A 22,204-nucleotide genomic window follows, 5' to 3' on the forward strand; every position below is an offset into this window, starting at 1 on the left:
TAAAAAAGCAGTCATATGCAGAGGATGGTACTGCCAGGGGCCGAGGTGGGGAAACTGGCCTGTAGCCTTCAACAGCTTCCGGGCAGCTCGGCCTCGCCCTCACTCCCTCTGCTCCCGAACCAGCTCCCCTCAGTGTGGGAACTGCTGGGCCACTGCCATGCGGGCAAACGAGAGTCGGGAGAGATGAGTTGAAGCCCAGTCCCATGAGAAACAAAGTGGCTTACCCTCAGACGGGGCTGGGCTTTCTGGTCCACAAAACGAGGTTACTGGATGGGCATTTGCTCAGTGTTCCCCTCAGGTCCAAGATGCTGAGATTCTATGAATTTACACTTCTTCTAAAAAAATAAGCAGCAGACGGAAGCTAACGTTTTTCAAAGTGATTTTTGAAAGGTACCCTTTGCCAAGCAGCATTTGAAAGTAAGCGCTCACAACCCAGAGTCTGAAGTGGCCCTCCCGCCCACGGCGGCCGGGGTGTGTCTGCCACAAGCAGGGGCGCGGCCCCTCCTCGGCCGCGGCTCAGCGCTTCTTCCAGGTGAACTTCCTGCGGGCCCCCTCCTGGCCCGGCTTCTTCCGCTCTCGGACCCGCGGGTCGGACGTGAGCAGTCCCGCTGCAGCAGAGAGAGAGAAGCGTGACAAGCCCTGGAAACACACTCTTCCAGGATATTTCCCCAAACACATGACACTATTCAGTCTGCTCTCCTCATCGCATGAGGACTGGTCACTTTCAGGTTCTCAAACCTGTTTCACCGAAGCGGAAGCCGCTCCTGGGTGGGAGGCTGCTGCTCAGGCAGAGGAACTGCCGCACTCCCATCATTCCAGGTGCGAGCGAGTTTAGCGAACCCGAGAGGTGGAGAAACACTTACACCGGGCGGAAGGAGGTATATGGACACCATGTATTACTAGTATACATGAACATACACATACTTACAATATGATTTACTGAGCATGTTTGAGAAAAACAATCTTATTCTAATTTATGGCATCATAATACCCCCGGCATTTTGTTTCGAATAAACGGTGAGTTGTAGGGTTCATTCTCATCGTCAGCAGTTCACCCCGGAAGAAGTCAGTGTAAATGAGGCTTCCACGGCCCTGGTCAGTACCCGGGAGCACTGATGCTTCCCCCACAATTAAGGAGCTGCTCATAGTTGCATGGCCAATGAGGACCCCACATGGATGCATGAGCATATCAGCAAAGACCACAGATTTCAAAACTTGGGCAATAAGAAAGCTTTTATAAATATGTAAATAGATCACAGTGTTTTCACCGTTTCCCTGCCTGCCTGCCTGCCTTCCTTCCTTCCTTCCCTCCTTCCTTAACTCTTCCAACACTAGCACGTGCGTATTTCATGAGACGCCTTGTCATGACCACCCAGCAAAGGAAAACTTCAAGTGCTGATCATGTACCCATAGCCTCTGCACTTTACTTGTACTAAATGGCATGGAATAAAGAATATTTTGAACAAAATGCAGATAAGACCTGTTTAAATTCTACTTGAAATTATAAGTGATAATGTTTTATTACTTTTCAGTATGCACAGTAACTCACACTAGCAGAATTGTTAAGACCCTATAAAATGATTTTAATGACCAGGTATGAATTTCACAAAATGGTGAGCTGTTTATAAACAAATGGCTTGTGAAGAGGCTGACACATGCAAGGAGGCTCAGCCTTAGGTGGCACTTGTCTGCAGTACAGCTCCGGGAGCCAGGGGCTGGGGGAAGGTCTGGGGGAGCCAGGGCCTGGGGGAGGGGGGAGTGAGGAGCCACAGCAAAGAGTGCAAAGAAAATCTGCAGCCAGAACCGTCCTGATTTATCATAAATGCAGAAGCAGTGCCCTAACGAACAAGTTTAGTGCATCTTCATTCTCACACTTGTTTCCACGACCATGTCATGGGATTACATGAGGCTAGATAACATGAAATTCGAACAAACATCACCATGAAAAAATGGAAATCTCCAATAATTTTGGAAAGAAATACATACCTTAAGGGCTTCACCATTAAGTGAAATAATTATTGTAACTTTCCATGATAAAACAAAGACAACCAATCCATCTAGTAAATACAATAGAGCAGCACTTGATAAAATGGTTATGCCTTGAGATCCAAATAAATTTCCTCTGATGCTGACAATGCCTCCCTTTTCTTTTTCTAATTCAGCTCATTTTGTAGAAATCAAAACTGAATGACAATGCTATAGTTCTGGAGCATGAAAAGAGAAGGCAGCACACGCAGTGCTGCACAGTGAGCTGCTTTCTCCCGAGTCCAGGTAAGGAGTACAAGAATAAAACGAACACTTCCCTCCCACAGCAACGCGTACCTTGTCTCATCCACTCCACCTCCTCCTCGGTGACAAAGCTGCACAGAGCTCTGGCCACTGCCAGGCGGATGGCTCCAGCCTGCGCCGACCTGCCGCCTCCGGAGACGGTGCATGTCACATCGTGCTTCCCCAGTCGGTCCAGGAAGTGAAAAGGGAACATCAGCTGTTCTCTGAAGCACAGCAGCAGGAATGTGGTTAAGTTAACTGTAACACAAGACTTTATACACGGTTCAATTCTGACCATTTACAAAAGCCATATTGGGCACTAAGTGCTCATACTTCTGGATGAATCCATTACTATATTTTTCATACTTCTTAATTAATCCATTGTGAAGAAGCACTAGTATTTCTTTTTAAAAAATATTTTTATTGAGTTTTAGAGACAGGAAGGGGAGGGGAGAAAGAGAAACATCGGTGAGAGGGAAACACTGATCAGCTGCCTTGGATGTACTCCCTCCTGGGATTAAGCCTGCAACCCAGGCACATGCCTGGACCAGGAACTGAACCAGCAACCTTTTGGTGCATGGGACAATACCCAACCCAACTGAGACACACCGACCAGGGATTTTCTTTTCTTTTTTCAAATCCTCACCCAAGGAGATGTTTAGAGAGGAAGGTAGAGGGGGTGAGAGAGAGAAACACTGATGTAAGAGAGAAACGTCAATTGGTTACCTTGTGTACATGCACTGACTGAACCTGCAACCTTTCGGGGCACGGGACAACACTCCAAACAACTGAGCCATAGAGGCCAGGAACACTGATATATCTGATATTTAGGATGTTTTGCTGAGAGCAAGGTTTATTTCTCTTTTTCTTGGATATAGCAATATACTATCTTATAATTGATTACTTTTATCTTCATAAGACTTTTGTGAGGCTTGGAAATAACTTCTGAAGAAGCCTTAAAGTTGGAAAACTCCATTAATCAGATGAATCTAACTCGCTGGAATTAAGGATCAGATATAATACTGATGGGCTTCCCCATGCAGCTTCCAATGCTACTGAAATCACTAAATAAAGCATGCTGCAATGCACTTGTATAATGCACACACAATGCACATCCTGATAGTTTGTAAAGTTACTAAAACCACATTCAACGCCCCCGATCCCCCAATGAAACACATATCGCTGTGAAGAGTTCTCTGAGCTGCAGGGTCCGGCTGCTTCCTGACTGCAGGTGACTGCACAACCCGCCAGGCCTGCGTCCCTCAACAGCAAGTGTCCATGTGGTCCCAGGCAGGCACCACAGGGTTAGAGAGAGGAGCACAGACAGAACATGGAACTGGACCTTCTCTTGCTCAACTGAGCTCGTATTTGCTGAGCACCATTTATGTGCCAGGTGCAATGTTCACCACCACCTTTGCCAAGTACTTAGATTTTGCAATTTTACCTTAATATCTCTGCTGAGTTTTTATTTAGAAAAGTTGATTTTTATTGTATTTTGCTTGCTTTGACTGACACAGTAGCTTTCTATATCCAAAACAGAGCTTATTACAACACAGTGAAGCTGAAAGATGAATACAGACAGAACATTCAAGTGTCACTCCTTGACTGACATTACCAAAACAATCACATGCAGGAAGATGTACTGGAAGGGACCTTCCAGGGCACAGTTCACTGGAACTTATAACAATATTGTTTCAACAGGGAGAAACATAAATCTATATTACTCTTTTGAACAAATAAACAACCAAATAAAAAATAGGAATGTTGTGGAAACAGTCATTATAAGTAACTAGAAGCCAGGTGCACGAAAATTTGTGCACTGGGGGGAGGGAGTCCCTCAGCCCGGCCTGCCCCTCTCACAGTCCGGGAGCCCTCAGGGATGTCCTACTGACGGCTTGGAAGTGAGCCTAAGCCGCAGTCTGGCCTCCCTCTGCGGGAGGTGACCGGGCTGGCCAGGGGAAGGTGCTGCCCCCATCGCGCTGCTGTTGCTGCCACTGCTGGCCGAGGCAGCTGCCTGAGCCCATGGTTGCCTGAGCCCGCAGTCGCTGTGGCTTGGTCTGGGTGGACATCCGGAAGATGCCTGCCCTAATTAGCATATTACCCTTTCATTATAAGTAATAGCCATCTTATCATAATAACTGAAGAGAATTTAAGAGACTGATAACCTAACTCCATCATTTCATTTTTTCCAGCAAGGATCGAGGCCAAGATAAAATCTATGGACTGTCGTATGCACACGTCACTGGAGTCTCTGCATGCATCACAGCCAAGTGAAGTCCTGGCACCCCTGATGCTACAAAGACAAGCTCTGATCACCCACTTGTCTGGGAGTTTAAACATTTTCCTGCCCTAATTTCTAAAATTTCAATATCCTCCAACACTTGCTTATTAAAGAAACTTAAGACTAAAATTCAGGAAGAAATACTATCATTTACTCGAGATGTATCACCATAGTAGTCCAGGTAAGAAAGAACCAGTAGGGAGAATCTAGATAGTTGAGAAATTGGTATACACTGAGGTACAATCTTAAATTTATAAGTAGATGAAAAAATACCCAAAGGGTAATAATAAAAAGTAACTACATAGCTATCGATTTAAATTAATTTGACTACAAACTGGTACATGGTTTGAAAATGTTTCATAATTCATCTCTCTCCTCAGGAATCCCAGATGAAATCCTGAGTTAACAGAATCAAATTTACTTTGTTCCTTGTTATATAATAAAAGTTATTTAAAAAAAAAAACCCACAAAACTTACAACTTTCTCATTTCTATCTTCTCTGAACACTACTTCTAGGATATCAATTCTATTATCTTGTAACTTAAAATACATATAATTGCATAGTTTCTTACTTTTTCCTAAAGGCCAGGGGCACAAACTTGTGCACATGTGGGGTCTGGCTGGCCTGCTCCAATTGGGGCTGATCGGGCTGGGCAAGTGGGGGAGGGACCATGGGTGGTTGGCCAGCTGGCCCCACCCCCTGATCAAGGGGGACAATTTGCATATTAGCCTTTTGTTATGTAGGAGGATAATTGCTGAGCCACTAAGCATATCTCCCCGTCTACACGGCTCATGTCCTGTGAGGAATGCACTCCTTCAGTACGGTGATGATCACTTAGAGCTGCTTTATTGGTTGAATGACAGAGCAAAGGCCTTTCTCAATCAGAAAGGTTACTGATCTTTGTATTCCACAACTCCAGGCGCACTGCAATAAACAGTGGTTGCGTAAGTGGTGATGAATAAAAAATTCCTGAGGCTGCTGGGAAGGAAGCAAGGTCAACCTTCCCAGTGATCTGCTGCTGTTGGTGTGAAGGCAGCCTAAAGAGGGCCCTGGAAAGCAAGCAGCTCAATCAACTTCAGCATTATCTCAGTGAGCATCACTTTGGCTAAGGTCCCGCAGCTGAGAAGCATCAAGATCACCCTCCTCCGGCTCAGTGGTCCTGCCCGGCCAGCACCCTCACTGCTGACCTGCCAGCTCCTGGGCTGCTCGACAGGAGGAGAGGCAGTCCATGCTGGTGTGGCCACCGGGAGCCTCCAGCTACATACAGATGAGGCGGTTTAGCCACCCATTCCCACCATGACTAGCTATAGGATTCCCAACAGAGTTTCCTAAGGATAGAAATCAGATCTTACATAACTGTAATATCTTCACAGAAATCCAGAACAAGCCTCGACTCAGACAATCCTTATTAAATGTCTGTTGAATTCTAAATGAATAAGTTCTGAGAATATATCTTAATTGTGAGATCAAGCCAAAATGGAGATTTCGTGTTAAATCATCAGTTATATCTGAAAATAAATGAACAGGCAAATATTGGTGAAATGTCATCCGCCCCTAGCAGTCCCCAGTGTTAAAATGACGGGTCTCTCTAGCTTTTCATGAGGGAAATAAGAACTTTCTCATCTGTTCCCCTGTGAGGATGATGGCAGAATTAGTTTAATTCACACCAAATGGAGTCAGAGCAGACACAGACACACACAGATAAAGATACGTTTCCTGAAGAAATCACTGCCCAGCTTACATTGCATCAGCAGGTCCCCTTTCCCTACCGCACCGACCTTAAAACCTCTCCCCATTCAAGAAGCGGGAGGAGGATTCGGAAAGGAGGGGCAATCATGCAGAGCTCTGCTCCTTGTGGATAATGACAGTAAATACTGGAAAGACAATAACGGTTTCAAGAACAAGCCTTTGCAGGAGACTCAGAGACCTGAGAGGAGCACATGTGGAGGCTCTGAACTCTAACACCCACTAATGATTCTTGTGATTCCTGTCTGTTTCCCAGAAGATAAAGCTCGGAAAGAAAACCACCATACTTAGCACTGGGGTGCAGCCAAGCCTTTTAAGGTGGAAGAGGCTGCTCAATCTGTATATACTAGAGGTCCAATGCATAAATGCGTGCATGGGTGGGGTCTGGCTGGCCTGCCCTGATTGGGGCTGACCAGGGCCAGGTCAGCCAGGGGGAGGGACGCAGAAAATTGGCTGGCTGGCTCTTCCCCTGATTGGGGACGCAGTGTGTGTCAAAGTAACCAGTAGTTCTGGTCACTTGGCATTTATATCTGTACTAATAAAAGGGTAATATGCTAATTAGACTGGGTCAACAGGACATCTTCCAGACATCCGACTTCCTTCTCGACAAAGCCATGGTTGGGGGGCCAAAGCAGAGGCGGTTAGAGGTGATCAGGTGAGCAGGGGAGCAAGCAGTTAGAGGTGATCAGGCTGGCAAGGGAACAAACAGTTAGGGGTGAGATCAGGATGGCAGAGGAGGGCAGTTGGGGGTGATCAGGCAGGCATGCAAAGGCAGTTAGAGGTAATCAGGCAGACAGGCAGGTGAGCAGTTAGGAGCCAGTGGTCCTAGATTATGATAGGGATGTCTGACTGCTAGTTTAGGCCCTGTGGGATCAGGCCTAAACCGGCAGTTGGACATCCCCTGAAGGGTCCCAGATTGGAGAGGGTGCAGGCCTGGCTGAGGGAAGCCCCCCCATGCATGAATTTCGTGCAAGGGCCTTTAGAATATAGATAAAAGCATAATATGCAAATTGTCCCCACGGGAGTTCAACCAGACCAATCGCTAACTATGATGTGCACTGACCACAGGGGACAGCGCAGAATGAAGTAAGGCTCCGGCCAGCAGCTGGCAGCAGGGGAAGGGAGGCCCCAGCTGGCAGCCAGAAGACCTCAATCAGCCCTGGTCGCTGGCCAGGCCTAGGGAGCCTACCAATGCATGAATTTCGTGCACCGGGACTCTCATATACATATAATAATTTATTTCCTCTGAATAGCAAAACATCTGAAGTGACAGAGTGGACTTTTTCTAATATGCATGATGGCCATCGCTGCTTTTCGTTGTCGTTTGGTTTTGTTTATGCCGCCCCTAAACAAGGGGAACAGAAAGTGGAAATCTACTTTTCTTACATTTTGGCACAGTCTGCATTTCAGGATGTAAGAAATATCTGTGGGAAAATATGACAAAAAAGTGATAGCTTCCCTCTAGCTAGTCTGATAAATTATATTAGTAAAAAAAAATCATTAACAAAGACAAATGCAATCAGAATATCACAAGACTTAATGAATTGATCATGATGAAATATATTTTCTTTAAAAACAAAAAGCAAAAGCAAAACCAGACACTAACCTGTCCTGTAACACAGGGAAGTAAAGCAAGTAATCGATGCCATTAACTTTTATTCTTCCACTTCCATGTTCATAAACAACTGCCTCTGCTTTTGCACTCTTTCTTTTACCTTCAAAAATATAAAATTTCTAATAGTAAAAATTTGAAAGAGCAGGGCTTTGAGACAATAAAGTCACATTAAAATTTTTTTCCTTCCAAATAACAATTATATAGCACTACAAAGGAAACTCTACGACTACTATACAAGTCAACCAAAAATAGGTAAATTACGCCATAATCAATGTAATAGAGCTTATTATGAGGTAATTTTGTTCTTCAATTACATTTGAAAAACAATACAATGATTTTAAGTTAGTTTTCACAAGAAACAAAGTAATTCATATTTATATTACTTTAAGAAGTCAACCATTTACAGTGTTCTTTTATATTCAATAAGAATATATTTAATCATATAATTTTTCAAATATTTGAAAAGTAAAAAATATAATTGATAGAAATGAAAGTAATGACAAGATGTTAAATTTGTAAGAGTTGCAGGCATATAATACATTAATTTAAAAAATATATATTTTTATTGATTTCAGAGAGGAAGGGAGGAGACAGAAACACCAATGGCTGCCTCCTGCATATCCCACTAGGAATTGAGCTGGCAACCTGGGCATGTGCCCTGACCGGAAATTGACCTGTGACCTCTTGGTTCATAGATTGATGCTCAACCACTGAGCCACACCAGCCGGGCTAGTACATTCATTTTTACAAGTTACACCATGTCAAATGTCTGCACACCTACAAGGAGAAGGTGAGTGAGGGCCTAAAATTCTCCTGTCTCATAGTTTTAGCTTCTGATATGCAAATTTATGGGCACTTTCATTTTATATAAGAAACCTTTATTAAAAATGTTTTAGTGTTTCTACCAGTTGAGAGTTTAAAAATAAAAAGATTTCACATAAATATGTGAAAATAAAAAGTGTTAATATGATTGTGCAGGAATATGTCCACATTTTTTCTTAAGATATTATGAGGTCTTGCTTTTTCAAACTTCAATAGAATCTTAAAAATGAGGAATTCCAAGGTAGCAACAACAAAAATAAACAAGCCAGTTGAATGAATCCCAGAGAGCAATAGCAGTAAAAATCACTGCAGTTTCATGGTCGCCATGGAGCTCACTTCTCTCCGTTAAATGCATTACCTTCGCTGGTGCTGAAGGCCATTCCCTGCGCGTCACGCTGCACAGGCTCGATGGGCTGCTTCTTTGATTGAACAGTGACACTCCGGCGGAAGCTCTGCACAAATTCTTCTTCGGCAGCGCCGCTCTGCAGTAACCTTTCCATCAGCCGCACGAACTGCCTGTACTGCACACAATAAAAACTCATTAGAAGATGCAAGTGTAATTGCATTTGCTAAATTTTTTCTATTTTGATAGACTGATCTTTCCAGTGCTGCTTTCATGATGGCTTTGACAGAATGACACTTGTGCACCTTCACGCTGCTTTTAACGCAGCGTGCAGACGAAGCACTTGCCCGTGGACCTTCAGGGCTCACTCACTTCTTTGAGAAACAAAGAGATATGTCATTCAAAGAAGTCAGCTTCTCCATATTTTGATGATGTGAAATTGAGATTTAAATTCATTTTCAAAAAAATATTTAGATGATCTTCAAGAGTAATTTCTACTTCTTATTAGAACCATATTTAGAGGAGCTTCATAAATAATTTCCAGTAAGTTATGTGTAGTAAAATGGAAGAGTTTGATTTCGAGAAAATGTACTCTTAAATTATATTTCATAATACACTTGGCAAATATATCTTCAGCTGTTCAAGCTGTGTTACTTCAATGTTTATGATTTCCTTTAAAACCGAACAATCAAGCTATTTAAAAATTCAAGAGACACTTGACTTGAAGGGCAACCTCTTGACATAAATTATCCTTGCTGCTCTGTGCACTTTTTTAATAGTTCTGGAACATGTGATTAGAAAGTAAACAACTTGGTATTAACCCCTTAAAATTAGAAGTCATAATAATCATTCTAAAGTGTTTTTGCAGAAGGAAACAACTAATACTTGAGGTCCTCAGGTATGTGCAGTATGAAACCAATTCTGACAATGTTCTCTAGTTTCTGCCAACACTAAAAGCCACATTGTCTTTGTTACCATTGCCTTTAGTGAAAACCTGCCATTAGTAACTTGAAATACAGAAAAATCTCACCGGTCAGAGCAAAAGGACTGCTTCTATTCTGCTCCCTGTGACATTACAATAAGAGGAGGCATTTTCCAATGGGTGAAGAACTCAGCCCCAGGGAGGCTGGCCTGGAAAAGCTCCACTCTTCCCTCCATCTACAGGCCTACATCCTTTGTCCTCAGCGATTCTCTCAATTCCACTGCACACAGTGTGACTGCTGGTGAACCTACCAAGGGGTAGCTGCAGGGATGATATAGTCGTGCTCATGAACTGAGAAGTTTAGGAAGTCACTGACTGTTCCTGCCTCCTTCATCTTGATACCAGACTTCAGCTGATAGCCACTCCCAAAAGGATAGAAGACACACAAACACTCTATGCACACCTGTATAAAGCCTTTGCAATGTTTTCAAGATGAAAAACACAACTCTGCAGTATAAAAATCAAAGCAACCAGAAACAGGAAACCATGAAGTGCAGTGTTCCATGGAGAAGCAAAGGGAGATTTCCCAGTGAGACCCGAGTTCAACAACACCGACCTGGCAGTCAGGATGCTGGAAATTACCTCCAGACCTACCGCCCCCTCACCGAATGCCTGACACCTTGGATAAGCAATTCATTAATTTATCCAATATATTCAATGAGGAAAAGGGCAAGGTCAGTGCATGACTTAAAGCCTACTTGGTGGCAAGGCACTACCACTGTTAGCCACTGCCAGGGAAGAAAAAACGCTCTTGGAACAATTTGAAATTAATCTACACTGAAATCTTCCAAAAATTATCTAAATTTAGAACAGAAAAATACATAAGCCATCAGATTTCTTCTGATGATACTGGCATGTATTAGGACAATTGTAAACAATCTGAGACTTAAAGTAGGAATCAAAAGCAACAGGATATAGCATTCACCTGGAAGCTTGTTAAAAATATTGATTCTGGTGACTCGCCTAGAAATTCCAAGCTACGTCTGAATATGAAGACTGCATTTTGTAAGCAGCATTCCAAGTGATTCTGCCACGGGGGTTCTCCAGATCCAGGATGAAAAGCAGTGGCCTCGAGACACTGCACGTAGGTAAGCCAAAAAGCAGGACGTTGTATGAAGGTAACCACAGGCTTCCTACTTTTCTACTCGACCTGTAATAGCGCTTTACACTTATGAGCTTATAAGATGAGCTGCCTGCTTTACTTAGTCAAAACTGGCATGAACAGACCAGGCTTTCCTAGAATGACAAGCAGAGGGTATGAGGGCCTGTACCCAAGGAGGGTCTGGAGACCAGGCATGTCACCTTCCTGGCCACAGGCAAGGTCCTGACCCGGGGCAGACTTCAGCTATAAATATGTTATCAAAGAAAAATGGTCTTAGGAACAACAACCTCTGAGGAACATCACTATTAGGATTCTAAATACAATACTGTCTGCATTGTTAGGGCACAAGTTCCCTTAAACTAAAAGGATTAATTACTCTTTTTTTTCTTTCTTTTTTTGTTACTCCTCATCCGAGGATATTTTTTCATTGATTTTTTACAGGGTAATTACTCACATCTTGATCTGACAGTTTTTCCACCAACATTTCTTCTAGTTCTTCCTTAATCAGCCATCTGCTGCCAATCAGGTCTCTGTTAAAATATCACATATAATAGATTCCCCTTTAATTTAACCATGCAATTAGTTATACCACAAAGGATCCCACATGTAGTAGCAATTCTTGATTGGGAAACACATTTTTGTACTATATAGCCATAAAATTTCATCCAAGTAAACTAATTTTCAGAAATAATTTTTCACTTCCCTCAATCTACTCTAGGAAAGATAATCAATCAAGCAAATGTTTTGTTTGAAGAGTTAACATGCCACTGTGGAATTAATTTGATAATTAAAGCTATCAGATTTCTTAAAAATGAAAAGTTCACTTGTTTTTCATAATTTACTTCACATTTGAGTGGCCGTGAACCTGCCAATGAGTGAAGTAGAAATACATCCAAATGAAGGGCCAGGCCTGGGATTTACAGCCTCAACAAGCCATGCTCAAAGACTGTCTTTTGCATAAGAATGTCAACAACCAGGCTGAAATTTAAAACTGGTTGCTCAGGATGGTGCATCTAATCTATCACTGTTTGCTAAATGAAATCCTAAAATACGAAAAAAATTTAAAGCATGTAAAAGTTAAATGTGTAAATATATACACAAATATTCTGAGGCTGCCATACTCAAATATAGTTATCAAATACCACTTAGTATATAAACATGGAAAGAAGTAACATAAAAATATAATCTTAATATTTACTTCCTCTCAAACAAACAAAAAAAAAATCACCTATTATTTTGACCTCTAATTTTAATGATTAATGCTGAAATACTAAACCAATTTTTAGGCTTAAGGTATGCTTTAAAAACACCAATGATAAGTGACATGTCAGCTCAAATTTTTCACATATTTTAATAGAAGAAAAGAACTTACATGGTTTTATTTTTTTCTGAAAACAGACCTTTGGCTTGCAACTGATTTTTATGTTTTTCTATATCGAGTATCTTTCCGTATGCGTCCTGTGGCAAATAAGATACACATGCTAAAACAAGGGTGATGGTACATTATTGCTTTCACTTTACATTTTCCCTGAGCACCCCTTACTTCAAAAGTGCCCTCCTCAAATAACCCAGCAGCACAACAAGGAACACTGAAAACGCTTTGTAAGAATGCTACGGTACTTCTCACTCAAACTCAGGAATGGGAGAGTAATTTCAATGAGAATTTAGTATAATACATACATTAACTAATTTTTAAATAACTAATTTTTAAGTAACTGTAAGACACAATTCCAGTAAGACTGGTAAAAACAAAATGAAACCACAAACTATTTTCCTTAGAGTCCCACAAACAGGAACAAAAATTTTCCTTAGGAAAAAAATCTTAATTTATCAATATATAGCAATATGTACTTTAAAGTTTAGAGAATTTACCAGAAAATTATGGCATTTACAGCTGAAGTGCTTATCTCATGTATATTTATATAATATTTAAGTCTTCACTATATAGTTTGTATCTTAAAAAGTGTTCTATTATATTTTTCATTATCTGTTTCTTTTTTATTAATTTACTTTCCAACAAAGTCTGTGAATGTATGGCACTTGTTAAACTATAATACAAATAGGGGGAAATTTGCCATTTTTTAAGAATTTGGCAATACAGGTTTATCAACAAAAATACATTTTCCAGGAAATGAGTTTACAACAAACAAAATAATGCAATTGTTTCCCAATTTTTTTTTTTTTGAGCAAACTTATTTGGACTCATATCCAATATGTGAGTATTCATCTATAATTACACATAACCTACTTACCTAATGAACAAAGAGGCATTTCCAAAGAATGAGTTAGACGTGGTATGAGTGACGTTTTTCCCCCTCACTACTCATGACACCTTCCAATGTCATTAGTGAATGTCGGAAGACAGCTTGTTGCTGATAGAGATGCTCACCCAGATCGCAGACAGTCTTAACTAATCATTTCCAATTTGAGGGGCAATTTCTTATGGGCTGTGATGAGACTGCCATGTTATATCACAATGCTGCCAGTTGTTCTAAAAAGAAGTATCCCTTTGCCACTGTCTCTGTATTTACCACTGCTTACATTTCATTATTCATTCAGGAGCCTATTTTCAGGAGTCTGTTTCTCTCATGGGGGATAAAATGTTAAAAAAAAAAAAGGAAAGAAAAAAGAATGTAGGGGGAAAAGGGGACATATGTAACATTTTCAACAATGAAGACTTTTAAGAAAAGAGGAATGTAAACAGAGCCTTCGAGCTTCACAGATACAGCTAAGAGCCGAGGCTAACGGTGGGCTGAGACTTCCCCGATAAGGATGTAAAAGGTAATTTCTTGTGGCTGGGGAGACTCAGCAGAGCTTCTGTTCTGTTTTCAGCAGAGCTAGCAGCACTGACAGCTCATGAGAGACAAGAAAAGCAGCAGGAGGAGGAGAAGCAGCAGTCTGAAGCTATGACATGGGCTGAGCTACAGGTTCTAACGGTGGACTTGAGTATTCCAACTAGTTCAGGAATTGTAAAGGCCAGGCCAGCAGTAGCATGCAAGCCTAAGAAGGTTAGAAATGTCACTTCTCACCCTAGCTGGTTTGCTCAGTGGTTAGAGCGTTGGCCTGCAGACCAAAGGGTCCTGGGTTCGATTCCGGCAGAAGCATGCACCTCTGGACGTTGTAGATTCCTCCACGGCCCGGGCCCAGGTAGGGCTCATACAAGAGGCAACCAATCGATGTGTTTCCCTCTGTCTTTCCCTCTATTCCACTCTCCCTAAAAATCAATGGAGAAATATCCTCAGGTGAGGATTTACCAAAAAAGAAATGTAACTTCGCAGGCCCCTCACCAGACTTTCTGAAGAGGAACCTTGGCAAGGCCAGCGACCTGTTTAATGATGCCCCCAGGAGATGTGCAGTCACGCTTGGATCTGCACACTAGACCTGTCGAGAGCCTGGTTCGATACAAAAGCAAGAGGACAAACTAAGTTAATCTGCTTCTAGTGTCCATTAAGGATAGCTACCTCTACAGCTACAGCCAATGTACAAATCCATCAGCTGTAGCAGCAGCAAAACGAATGTGCACCACCTGTCCACACTAAAGAAAGCAAAACCTAGCATGAAGCATCACAGATAAAACATGCTCCTGCTATTCAACTTAAACTTTACAACTGCCTCCCATGAATTGGTAAGCCTCATCTGACTGTGGTTAGGGAACTTCTGACTCATTTCTAAAGGATCAAATAGTATATCAGAAAAAATTCTATGCACTTGTTTTGAGAAAGCCTCGAACAGTAAAATAAAAGAGAAAGACCCTCCCCCATGTGTCAGAAGTGAACAGACACAGTACAAACAGCACCACACCGGGCACTGGATCCAGCCAGACTGCCCTGTTTGAGGACACTGGTAAAGGATGGTGCTAGTTAGCCCTGACCGGTTTGGCTCAGTGAACAGTGTGTCCTAGCCAGTGAATGGAAGGGTCTGGGGTTCAATTCCAGTCATGTATCTTGGTTGCAAGCTCAATTCCCGGCCCGGGTCAGGATATGTGTGCGAGGCAACCAATAGATATCTCTCTCTCTCTCTCCTTCTCCCTCTCCCTCTCCCCTCGAATATATTTTTCCAATCAATGGAAAAATATATTCGAGTGAGGATTAATAAAAAAAGGGGAAAAAAGATTCTGAGTAAGTCACAGATGCTGCATGTTTCGATCTAGTTAAGGAAACAGAAATCCAAGAGAACACCAACACCAGTAATAAGATAGTCTCCTTCCTCGTGAGGTCTATTTAATTTTCTGGAAGAACCAAGGCAACTAAAATAAAAATAACTGACCTGCTTCACAGGAAAGTTTCAAGTCAGAGTTTGAGCTGCTAAATTCATCATCATTTTCAAGTGACTTTTGAGCAATTTTACTTTAAACCCATATATTTTTTTCTTACTGTTTTCTTTCACTATGCCATTACCATCCAGTGTTCCATGTGGCTCCATAATAATTTATAAATAATGCAAGTAAAATAACCAGAAAAATATGAGAAAATAACAAAGTTCATGTCAAATTTCAAGCTCGGTAAATTCTGTTCATTTGAGACAAATGTTAACACACTGATGGCTGTAACCTGTCAAATTACATAATACTCATTACTTCTATTTCTTCAAATAGGAAAATGTATGTAAACCAGTGAGCACGGTGCCTGACCTATGCTAACGGGCATGACATGGGACGTTTGACATCCGGGAGCCTAATAACGGAGAACCCATCTTCCTGGTGCACCATTTCTGTTTTTCTCTCCCCCCCCCACCCCCCCTGCATAATATAATACAACCATTCCTGAAATTCCATCTTGGTTAGAAACAACAGTTCTCTGGAAAGTAGACTCTATAGCTTCAACTCCCTAAAGAGCTGTGTACTAATTTACATTAAAAAAATCCTTGAGGGTATAAAATATGCCAGGAACTGTCAATATCACAGATTATCACTGGTAGCTTCTGGTATACTATTAAATTTCCACTTAATTTTTAAGGGACACTAGAGAATTAGTATGACACTAAGTTTGTATACTGAATTTAATAGTATCTTTTTAAAATATGACAGGAATAACCCAGATGTGAAATGCTGAATCATTAATCACAGTTATGATTAATATTTCATAAAATCAAAGTGAGCCTATCTACCCTTGTGCCATCAGATTTCCATAATGCATGAGTCAAATTTAGAAGGTGCCTAATTTGAACATACCAGATGCTCAGGTTCAGGAAAAAAGTGCTTAAACTAAACCCTCCTGAGCAGTATGATTTTTGGTCTAAAAAAAGCTGATTTTAGTCCTCTAAAACCTGTTTCGGTTATATTAATCATGTAGAAATTCTAAATTTAGGAAGGGTAAACAAATAACATTTCTTGGGAGAATGGTATAGGAAAAGTCAGCTGAATTTTGATATACTTATTTACAGTAACATAGTAGTAATTATCATCTTAGATACTAGACACAAACAGAAAAGTAACACAGTTAAAATTATGTATTTGTGTTTTGTTTTTTTTAATTACAGAAAATCAATTTCCTAAATAACATTCTTCTCAATTTTATGGCTATTGGCATATACAAAATCAAATGAAATAAATATAAATATAATTCATTAATCATGGTTTCTGCTATTTATCTAAAGTTCCAAGTGACACAGTTCTATTGTATACTCTTGCTATCACGCTGTGAAAACAATGTGCTGTGCGGTTTACACATCATACAGTGCCCGTCAACATAAAAGGGGAAGCAGACTCTGATACATGGCAGACAGAAAAGTACTTTGGGAAAGCACACCAGGAATAATTACATAAAAAAGCTCATAACTCTCATACCATACGCTTTTACTATTCAAAGTAAGACTCCACCACATATTATACCATTATAAGAGTAATCTGATTAAAACCACAGAGGTAATAAGTTGAATCAGCTTTTAAAATTTAATGTTTTAATTGTTACATTTAGTACATGCAATATATAAAATGGTAATTATTCTATGCATATTAAAGATACTTCAGGAACAGCAGTTTCTATTGCTGAGTTAATTCAAGAATTGACTCCTGCTGTCAAGAAGTCTTAAAACAGCACACTTCAATGCCAGCATCCCTCTGCAGCTTTCCAAAACCACGCCCTTTACATAGAGTAGGTATTTCATAATACCTCACTGTGAGAGGCTCACTGTTTCAATTCCATTTTACAGGTAAGAGCAGTTCATCAGGAGCTTTCAGTCTTCACCGCAAGGTGTCAGAGCTGTGAGGAGTGAGGCCTGGGCCTCCAGGGCCCCGGAGAGGGCTGCCTGGAGCCTGGAGTCTTCCAGGAGGAGCCCGCCGCCCCGGCTGCTCCGCTGCCCGCACAGGTCACAGGCCACTCCAGTGGTTTAAAACAAACGGGGATTTCTAAAGAGGCTTCTTCCAAAGGCAACAAGTCTTGCTTATGCGTAAGTTATCGGAATTGCTTGGTTTTGTTTAAAAGTTTTAAAAATTCAGCAGAGTAGTTTTAAGTATGTAATGATCTACGTATACTTTTATTAGAGTAAAAATTTCATCTGTGACCATGTGATTCCTTCAATTTATAAAAATACTTTGAAAATACTCCATGGTTTACTGTAAAACGTGCCCTAAACTATCAATGAGATTTCTATAAGATTATTATTTCCACTGCAGTTTTTAGAGCTGACTAATTTTATCTTAGAGACTGGGGAGGAGAGCTCATGTAAAATTTCAATAAACTCTCCCTGTACTTGACAGCTTAGTGTTTCAGTCCGCTTTGCAGCTTTTCCCAGGCACTAGTTTCCCGGATTTTTAAAAGGTGTTCTGGGCAGAAAGGGCTCCGGGATCCAGCATGTTCCAACAACGGTGGGTCCTGGCACACGTTTCCTCACCGAAGGACTTCGCAGAGCTGTTCTCACTGAGAAGGGCCTTCTTATTAGTTTCTCAGCCTGCCGTCTTCCACACTGACTTATTTTCAGAAACCCTTTCTTGGAGATTATTTTATAACCTGTGAGCCTCAGAAAACACATTGGGAAAACTGCATTATGAACATGGGGCCGTAATGAATCATATTTTACAAACGAGTTCCCACTTCAGAGTGAAATAATCACCCCCTATAATGAGTTTTAGATAATTTCAAACTCAGTTTTTTGTGAGTGGATTTTAAAAATTTCAGAAATGTATGTATTAATAAAATGAGTCAATCTGAATTAACGTTTTTCTAAAAATCAAAGGACATGAGGCCAAACTCATCCATGATTACGCAGGTGGCCATCGCCTCGCTCAGGGCTGCAGCCCATGCTCTGGCTCGGTCGGCTGGACAGGCTCCACCTGCTACGGACAAGGGTACCCCGGCAGGCGGGGGCACCCAGAGAGCACGTTCTTCTGGCCCATCCCTTTCCGGTCCCTCACCCAGGCCCCACCACTCACAACTCCGTTGTTCGATGGCCTAATGTTTTCTTCATGAACAGACATTCCTCTTTAACAAGTCTTCCCTCTCCTTTACGCTTCTGCTCAGCTGTTGTAGGAAACGTCTTTTATTCTTCCTCTAGTCCTTCATTCTGCTCCTGAATCCCTAAACTGAAACTCTTAAGTCGTGTCTAAAAAGTACACAAGTTCTGTTGGATAAGCGGCTGTTAAACGGAAAGCCATCCATTCTGGTGAAAAACACAGACGGGCAGTGCCTTCCAGGCCGGAGCTCCCTTTTCAGTTCTCACCACCCTTTGCAAGACTCTTGAAGTCTCCTGCTGCTTCTTACTTAAAGGACTTTTTATTGCTTAAGGAATCAGCTGTAGCACGGTTTCATACCTTTTCTCACTACACATGGACATATATTCGCTGCAAGTGGCATGTTACCAGCTTTCCCAGGAGTGTGAAGTGTGTTCCGCTGTCCACAGGAAAACACAGCGCTAACTCACCTGCTAACGAACCTCCAGAACGGAACACACAGCCGGAGACCCCAGGGACCAGCAAAATTTCCTTCACTTCATTCTTCCCTATACTTCACTTCAACGGAACAATAAATGGCTTCTTCCTTTTCATCTCTATCCTCCCTCAAAAATCTCCCTGCTTCTCCACAAAAATTAGATGGTCAATTATAGGCCAACTGGACAGTGTTCACTAAAGCATTATATATCCTTTACTGTAAGCTGTATCAGGGCTACAATGTAATTATAAGCTCAACATGCAAGCAGTGACCACATACTAAAAGGGACTGGCACAGAGGACAGAATGGTCTCCTGGCAGAACTGCACACATGCTCTAGGCCCGAGTCTGTGTCAGAAAGCTTGGCGGATGACTGCCACGCTTCAGTTGGGAAAACTGATTTGGCTCAGTGTCCTTTTCACATGGAAAGAATTGTATCAACAAAAAGAAATGGAAACAACATTCATTTCCAAGTACTTGGCGCCCCACGGTGTCTGGGCCTGTCCCTTGCTGCAGCGGGAGGGCAGGAGTGACTCCTAACACAGAGGACGGAGCAGCAGCCCCGCTGCCAGAGAAGGCAGAACAAAGGAGAGCGAACACGCGGAGCAGTTTCCGTTTTCATTGTTTTACTTTATGCGCAGGACTTGACTTCACTACAAAACCACCCCTGTAAGCCCACCAGCAAGCACTGAGTCACATGCTACTTAAAGCAGCAAACCGAATCTGAGGTGATGCTGGTCTGCCTGATCTTGGAAAGGAGACCGGTGCGACGAGAGCTGTAATTAATAACAAGTGCCACACGCTACGCTAAAGCGACAGACATAGATTTAGGAAAACATTTATCCTTTCCCCCACACATATAAGTACTTTAAAATTCCACAAGACACACTGTTGACAATACTCAGTTTTATGATTATCTGAATTAAAATTAAAATGCTTAAGTTAACCTCAAGTATCTGTAATTCCTATCTGAATTGTTCTGATCAGCAATAAAACAAACGCTAACCCCCATACAGTTTGGGAAGTTCAAAACATCCAAGAAAACAAACTGACCTAAATTAAATTACAGAATTCTAACTGAAATAGAAAAGCCAAAGAACTCTATTGTATGTAACAGGAAACCATACTACTCAAAAAGAAAGAATATTTATTTACCAGACATAATTTGACTTTTTAGTCAGAGTATGCTAATATTTTATCCACTGAGAAATTAACCAGTTTCTTGAGCAATACCTTTTTAAAAGACATAAGCAAACTGAAAATAAAGTTAGGCCTCTCTCACGATGTGTAATTTCTTCATTATGATGGAATGCAACAAAACATCTTGCCCTTGGGTTGCGCGGTTTCAGCCAGAACAAATGCAAATGGCTTGCGGGTTGACAGCTGTTTGATAAGGCGCCTGCACAAGACCTGCATGCTTTACTTTCTCCCGTGAAACTTGGGATGAAAGGCAGAAGGCAGGAAGGGAATTAATGTAGCATACAGTCTAAAGGCAATGCTACAGCCGTGATTAAGTAGAAAAGTTAAAAGGCACAGATTTTCCACAGCTTCGCTGCGTGCAACCCATCCGTGTAACAAGTTGACAGGCCTGGCGCGTCAGCTCCATCATCCCCTCCGACAGCTAAAACGCACGCCGCATCCCTTTTCAGAGGAAATGTGCGTCTGCACCATGAAGCGTTGTACATTATTTCTGAGCACTGCAGGGGGCTTACGTCCATATGGAACCTTCACAAATATTACCACAGATCAAACCGCGGCGGTGCGGCAGATCTGACATACCTATTTAAATGAACAGCAGGGGGCCGCGGCAGCCGCGGGCTGTGCACAGACAACCTCGCGGAACGCCTGCGCCTCAGCTCCATTACTCAGCAAAGATACACTCTGCATTTATCATTCACTTCATTTCTGCCAGGGCAAGAAGCTCATTTGCCCAAGGTCAACAAAAACGAAAATAAGGTTTTCTTTTTTTGTTCCCCAAGAAATAAATGTACCTGACAAGTGAGGATTCTGTCCTCTGGGTTTATCAGTCTAAAGAGCAGAGGGGATGAGTGCATGGGATTCAAGCAGCCTGAAATCGAGGTGTGTGTGGGAAAATGGGGGTGTGGGGGGGAGATCCAATAAATACTCTAAAAAGTCACACAATGAATAAAGTAAAACTGGACATGTTCTAAGGATGAAATGGGTTCTGTTGCTCAAACCTGGATACTGGCATCCAGGTCTCCCCCAGTTATTCTGGGGAATTCCTGAGTTTACTCGCCATCACACACAGGCTCTGAAAAGAACACTTCCAGGATACTCCAATGCAGGTGGAAGTCAACGTCATAAAATAATTTCTTGGGTCTTTTTTCTAGGCTTGCTAGACTCATACACCGCATAAGTCTATGAAGAGCAATAACTGTACCTAAGTAACCAATACAGTTAACTGACTCTCTTCCAAGGTGCCTTGAAGCTCCCACCACACTCCACAGAGATTCACAGACTCCGCCTTGCCCTGCCTCACGTTTTACCTGTATTGCACACACACGCACTATCTGCTAACAGGATCTCAATTTGTAAGTAAAAGCATTAGCAAACAACCATTCTGTTATAAATTCTATAATGTTTATCTTGAGAAAAATGAATAAAATATAAAGTCTTTAACATACTGTTTTACCTCTAAAAATTCTATTTTTGTCCATTATGAACCGAGAAGCTTAGCAAAATCTCTGGTATAATCAGTTAGCTTACAGTTCCTATTACTTATCATAAATGTAATATACTTACATGCATTAATGAGTAATATGACTGCTTGCCAGTATAAAAGAGATAATGAAATGGACGGCCATCTTCTCCCCACTGGATTGCTAATAAAAAGCCAGATGAAAACAAATGAACAAACAAAATAAAATACACAGAAAGAGACCAAATAGATGTATTTAATTGCAGTTATGAGACATGTTAGTAATTCTGATTAACTTTTAAAGTAACAAAAACATTAATATTTGAAATTTTAATATTTAGTTTAGCATGTTTAACATGCAAATATTTAGGCTACTTATTTAATACCCATTGACATAAAACAATGTATTTGAGTAACTATTCTAAATATCTCACCATGAGAACTTCTATAACTTCTTTTAAACAAACACACATAAAATAGCCAAAATCATCCTGATAGGATAAAAATATTTTGGTGTGTCT

The 22,204-nt window shown here is 41.4% G+C and overlaps 1 protein-coding gene across 3 annotated transcripts in view; it reads right to left on the minus strand.

The window, feature by feature from the left end:
* Positions 1-346: 346 nt before the first annotated feature.
* Positions 347-22,204, minus strand: part of MRPS9 (mitochondrial ribosomal protein S9) — a 57,230-nt gene continuing 35,372 nt past the window's right edge. For 2 of the 3 annotated variants that reach the window (XM_045587279.1, XM_036454009.2), the window contains 7 exons: positions 21,788-21,867; positions 12,533-12,618; positions 11,615-11,690; positions 9,092-9,254; positions 7,903-8,011; positions 2,323-2,492; positions 365-608 (listed from right to left, as the gene is read on the minus strand). In XM_045587279.1, coding sequence (XP_045443235.1) covers positions 517-608; positions 2,323-2,492; positions 7,903-8,011; positions 9,092-9,254; positions 11,615-11,690; positions 12,533-12,618; positions 21,788-21,867 — 776 coding nt within the window. In that variant the 3' untranslated portion in view covers positions 365-516. Of the gene's footprint in view, positions 609-2,322; positions 2,493-7,902; positions 8,012-9,091; positions 9,255-11,614; positions 11,691-12,532; positions 12,619-21,787; positions 21,868-22,204 lie in introns of all 3 variants that reach the window. The other variant, XM_045587278.1, reaches the window with a different exon arrangement.

This window comes from Pipistrellus kuhlii, unplaced genomic scaffold (genome assembly GCF_014108245.1).
Source record: "Pipistrellus kuhlii isolate mPipKuh1 unplaced genomic scaffold, mPipKuh1.p scaffold_m20_p_27, whole genome shotgun sequence".
NCBI lineage: Eukaryota > Metazoa > Chordata > Mammalia > Chiroptera > Vespertilionidae > Pipistrellus > Pipistrellus kuhlii.